We start from the raw sequence: 6,000 nt of genomic DNA, 5'->3' as shown, positions 1-6,000 counted from the left end.
AGCTGTAGGAACTGCTTCATGTCCGCGCAGAGTGTAATATACATGTCTCCATTCTTTCTAAATTTGTGAAGCTCATGTAATTAGCTCAAAAATATTTTTTGACATCTTTTGGTCCGTGCATTTTTGTAAGGATCATTCATTATCAAATATTCTTATATCTGTCCTGTTCATTACAAAAGATCAGATTTTTCCATTCTCTTATGGAAAGATTTTCTTTAAATGTCAAAAACTGTGATTTAATTGTAGAATCAACATTTCTACCGGTATAGCTTTGTCTCAGCCATGTGGTTTCTCATCTGACTTGAAAAAGTCTGTGGTTGATAAAAAGGATATTAATACTTACAGCAGGCCTTTCACATACATTCTCATTTACACCTTAAAATGGAGGAGGTGGGGAATCCTATGAGGTAGGTATTATTAACCCCATTTTTCTGGCAAACAGAAGTTTATAGGTGAAACACTTGCCCAGATCAGACAGCTAGCAGTTTGGGGTATAGAGTGAGACTTCCAAATTTGAAAGCTCTGTGATCTTGGGCAAGTTAATTATCTTCTCTGTGCCTCACTTTCCTCCTTTGAAAGATAGGATGATGTAGTGCCTACCTCACAGGGTTGTTCTAAACTTTTACATTGATAGATATGAAACACTTAGAAGGATACTGTCAGCTAGGAAAAGAAAAGTTACAGTCAGGAGGCTCCCCAGTGTGAATAACATAGAGAGTCTTAACAGCAGTTAACACTCAATACACATTGTGGATCAAGTGATTGGATGGGTGATGCCACAGTTTATGTCCTTGCACACAGCCTGCTGGGTAGTAAGCCATAATCAATTCCGTGAAATGCAAGGATTTAAATGGATGTTGTCATTCCTCGCTTTGAGATGCATGCTGGCCCTGTGGTTCTCTTAGACCTCTCTACTACTCCAGTTTCTCATTCTGGCTCCAACCCCATCATCATTTCCAATGTTATACCTAAATTTTCAATTATAATTTGTTCTGGGGAACTTGAATATCATAAGTGATTTAAATATGGTATTTCTCTAAGTGAATAAAATATTTTTAACTTCATAAACATTATTTCAGAATGCCTTTCATGAAACTCGGTCCACCTTTTGGATCCTCTTCCTTTTCACCCATTTCAGTTTAAAAAAAAAAAAAAATTGGGGCATTCCATTGGCGGCAGACTTATTTTCCTTTGAAAGGGCCCTTTCAGATCACCGTTCTCTGGAGTGAAGAACTTTGACCAACAGCTGTTAGGTTTTGGTATCAAAAATAATGTAAATTCCTATGTTCCTGCCATATCATTTCATATCATGTCATTTCAGGAGAGATGGTAGAAAATAGAAAAACTTTAGGATCTCACAGCAGTCATTTATCATAGGATTAGAGGTAAGAACTTCCTCCGGCAGGACTCTCAGATTCCACATAGTAAATGTGTGGCGTGGCGTAGCATCAGCATAGGGCCGCTCCTCAGACGCAGAAATATTTCCACCATCACGCACGGCAGTTAGGGTAACACTTGCAGTTGATGCCTTTGGACTTTTCCAGAGCACATTGTTCACTGTGACCACCAGTAAGAGTTATGGGGTGGCTGCGTGGGAGTAGGCTGCCCTAGTTTCCTGGGTGTACCAGAGATTAGCTCTTTGGTGTTTGAGTGGCTGACTCATCCAGTTTCTCCACAACGAGATAGTACAGACAACACATTTTAGTCATTAATGAAATAGAGATATGCTGCTGAGAACAAAAGAGGTTTCTACCAGGTGAGTACCAAGGAATGTGAAAGAGCAGACCTTCCTCCACCCCACCCCCATCACCAAACAGCGTTCTGGTTTGGCCATTGACTCACCATTATTTGTACAGAATCTGTGTGTATATAGCAAGCCTTACTAAAAGCCAAGAAATTGCATCTTGATATAGGTAAATTATAATCATATTATAGCAAACACAAATACAGTGCTTAAAGTGCACCAGGCACTGTTCTGAGGCCTTTGCATATATTCATTTTATTCTCAGAACAGCCCTACTGAGGTAGATACTATTTTTATCCTCATTTGACAGATGAGTAGACTGAAGCACCGAGATGTTCAGTGGCTTGCTCCGAGTCACACACCTAGTAAGGTAGCAAAGCCAAAATTGAGTTTTAAACAATTCAGCCCAAGTCTCTGCTTTTATCAGTTATGCTTTTACCTATGAGAAAAGAGGGGAACACTACAACCATTTCTAGTTAGGCATAGGCTATATTAATATTACACAAATTTAAGGCAAGAAGTAATACCAGAGATAAAGAGGGACAACAATAAAAAATCAGTTTAATAGGAAGACATAACATCTTAAGTATGTACGCACCTTATAACATAACTATGAAATGGATAAAGCAAAAATCAACTGAAGTAGACAGGGACAAGTCCATAGTAACAGCTGGAGATTTTAACATACCTCTCTCAGTAAACATTAGAATGGACAGACAAAAAAAAAAGATCACCAAGCACTTAGAAGATTTGAACAATATTCTTAACCAGCATAATTGATCTCATTGACATTGATCGAACACTATCCCCAGCAACTGAAGAATACATCTTTTAAATCTACATGACACATTCACCAAAGTCAGTTGTGTTCTGGTCCATACAGTTAAAGAGTCAGTGAATTTCAGAGGGTCAAAATCAGAGTATTCTCTGACCCAGTGGAATTAATTCAGAAATGAGTAACAAAAAGCTAACTAGAAAATCTCCAAATGTATTAAAATTAATAACACAATTCTAAATAATCCAAAGTTCAAAGGAGAAATCATAGTGGAAATTAGAAAATGTTTGGAATGAACATTAAATTGCAACATATCAAAATTTGTGGGATACAGCTAAAGCAGTGCTTACAGGAAGATTCATAGCTTTAAATAAATATATCAAAAAAATTTTATATCACTAAAGTTTTCATTTCTCAAAACTCAAAAACAGTCAGCAAATTTAGCCCAGAGAAAGTAAAAAAAAAAAAAAAGGTATAGGCTGAAATTGGTGAAGTAGAAAACAGGCATACAATAAAGAAAATCAACAGAACCAAAAGTTGGTTCTTTGAAAACATAGATTACAGTTAAGTATAAGAAGTGACACAATACATTTCCTTCCTTCCACTGCCCCTACCACCTACTAAATTTTGAGTTAGGAAATCCATTGTCTCTAGAGTGGGATTTTTTTTAAGTCCTCCTCCCACAGAAATGCTTTATACCACTATCGGTATTAGTTTGTCAGTTCCCTTTTCAACTTTGAGTCTCTGCAAATTCTTTTCTAACTGTTCTCCTATCTCTGTTTGTTCCATGCTAAGCAGATGGCCCAGAAATTAGCCAAAAGCAGGAAGAAGGTGCAGTACAAACAACTTCATCAGCTTGGTGTTATGCCTGTTCTTTTCATTTATTTATGTTTTGCCTTTTTATTATTTCGTGTTTTTATTTTCTGCATCCAGCAAGTTTTTGTTCAGATTTTTTTTGAACCGCCCCATAAGCCAACGTTTCTCAAAACTCAGTTGCCTAAAGTGGCTGTTTTCTGTTGCTCATGAGTCATTTCACTTCAGAGGAACAGCAAGGAGCAGATTGGAGATGCTAAATGAACCATCCAGTAGTGTGAAAGTTCCCACCATTCAGGAGCATTAATGCGGCAGGGACTTGGGTCTGTTCAATTATAGTCATGTTTGATTTGTGGATTTCTCAGATTGCTGGATGCAAAAAAGAAAACTCGCTAATAACCACACACGTTCAGAGTTAAGCCTTAAAGTGAACTAGACTGATGCTCTTTTTTGGTTGTGGAGCTTCTAGGTGCTTATGAGCTACTTGTGGGACGTTGAGGCACTGGGGCTCTTTCTTAGTGGGGCGGCTTCAGGGTACTGCTTCTGTGTTGCTATGTTGGTGTGTGAACATGAAGACCCTCTTACCAGAACTGCATCCAAGTGACTTTGTTTGCACCTGCTATAAACATTGTCCCCACCACTTGATCAGGGGCAGACTCTGACTTCACTGAGGTCCTGGGGTATCAGTCACTTGTCTTTATTCCTTCAGTCTGTTGGGCTCTGAAACCTTTGCAGAAAGGGCCATTCATGATCTGTGTTCGTAAAGCCAAATCTACCGCAGTGAATTACTGCTTCTAGAGGGGAAGCAAGGGGGAGCTGTATTTTTCCCTGTAACCTGGAGATACTAACCCTCATTCATGTGTTCACCTCTGTGTGGTACCATCAGCTTTGGCAGCCTAGTTCTGGGCTCTGCACTGCTGTTCTGGTGACTGTGTCTCAACGCCTCTATGTGTGAGTGACCATGCTCCCATGCGCCTGCATCAGAGGAATGTACTAAGCTTTCCCTTAATGCATTTTTCTTCTCAGGCTCCTGAAGGCGAATCTCAACCAATGACAGAGGTGGATCTCTTCATTTCTACGCAGAGAATCAAAGTATTGAATGCTGACACACAGGTATTAGCTGGCTGTCACCTCTCCCAGTGGTGAAACCTAGCAGTGTGGCAACTCACAGACTGTGCCCCTGTCTGTAGAGCAGCTGTCCCCAGATGCTGGCTTCTATACAGGCTAGAAGGTTCTGTCTGCAGTGTCTGCCAAGGGAGGTGGGGGCAGAGGGACCTTGAAACTGATTTTTTAAAAACTGAAGGAAAAAACAAAACATGAATATTGTTTGCTAATAATTCTGATAAGTTTTTTTACCAGAAGATTCACAAACTCGAACAGATTAGCCTTTCAAAATCACACACACAGAGGAAAACAAAATGCAAGCATCACATGTAAATTTCATTTTTTTTTACTTCCCCGCCAGAGAGTCTACTGGTTGTAAAATGATTGACATTTCTTTTCACCTGCTACAGACCATTTCCTGGGTAATTATTAGCCAAGGGAATAGCCTCCAGGCCTGGGTGAGTGCACTGGACTTAGCATCCTCTCCCTCCTGCCCTCCAGGAGACAATGATGGACCACCCTCTGAGGACCATTTCCTACATCGCAGACATCGGGAACATTGTTGTGCTGATGGCCCGCAGGAGGATGCCTCGCTCTAATTCCCAAGAGAACGTGGAAGCCTCCCACCCATCCCAGGATGGAAAAAGGCAGTACAAGATGATTTGCCACGTCTTTGAGTCTGAGGACGTAAGGGTGGCTTTTCCTGATTTCCCTCCAGTGACCTGAGCTGCCCTGGGGTGCCCAGATTCTCTCTATTTCTCAGAACCTGAATCATACACGAAACAAATATTTATTGAGCACCAACTATGTGTCAGACACTGTTGTAGTGCTAAGATATATGGCTAAGTAAAGCAGACTAGGTACTCATTATGAGGGTTGTAGGGAGACAGAAGATAAATATACTTAATGTAAAATTAGGTAATGGGAAGTTTGATAAAGGAAAAATAAAACTAGGTCAGGGGACAGAGGGACAGAAGCTGTTTCAGGTAGAGCAATCAACAGAGCCCTCTCTGAGGAGGCAAGATTTGAGCAGAGACCTGAATAGAGTGAGGAGAAAGCAAGTAGAAGGGCCCCGAGGCAGGGGCCCGCTGATGTAGCTTGAGGAAAAGCAAGGAGGCCAAGCTGCCAGAGAGCTTAAAATGAGAGAAGAGTGGGAAGTGTTCAGTCAGACCCATGGGCGCCCGAGTAGGCCTCACCTGGGCACTAGGGCATTTGGGAGGACTGCCTGGGGGCTACAGGAAAATCAGGTTCTCTGCCCCTCCCCACTCACCTACCTTCAGTCCTTATGAAAAGCAGCTGCTCCCCCTTTCACAGAGTTGGTGACTCCTAACCCCCATCTCTCTAGGTGATGAAGTCAACAGAGAAAATTAGTTTATAACAGAGATGGGGCCCGTTCTTCCATTTGCCCTTCTTCCCCAATTCTGCCTGAAACTGCTGGTGAGGTCACCAGCTTCAAGCTGCGTTAGCTCCCAAGGAGCTCCCAAAGCTTGGCAGGACTCTGAAGCTCCCTTCCAGGCTGGAGCCACAGCCCCACAATGGTTTTGAACTGCAGAGCCCCGGAGAG

At 41.4% G+C, this 6,000-nt stretch overlaps 1 protein-coding gene across 1 annotated transcript in view; it reads left to right on the top strand.

Annotated features, from left to right (window-relative positions):
* APBA1 (amyloid beta precursor protein binding family A member 1) overlaps positions 1–6,000 on the top strand; it is a 188,639-nt gene that overhangs the window by 163,922 nt on the left and 18,717 nt on the right. Inside the window, exons 7-8 of the mRNA XM_015594562.2 lie at positions 4,359–4,445; positions 4,938–5,123. Of these exons, the coding sequence (XP_015450048.1) occupies positions 4,359–4,445; positions 4,938–5,123 (273 nt within the window). The remainder of the gene's footprint in view (positions 1–4,358; positions 4,446–4,937; positions 5,124–6,000) is intronic.

Source organism: Pteropus alecto, unplaced genomic scaffold, assembly GCF_000325575.1.
Source record: "Pteropus alecto unplaced genomic scaffold, ASM32557v1 scaffold95, whole genome shotgun sequence".
NCBI classification, from domain to species: domain Eukaryota; kingdom Metazoa; phylum Chordata; class Mammalia; order Chiroptera; family Pteropodidae; genus Pteropus; species Pteropus alecto.
This window is presented reverse-complemented; position numbering and strand designations above follow the sequence as displayed.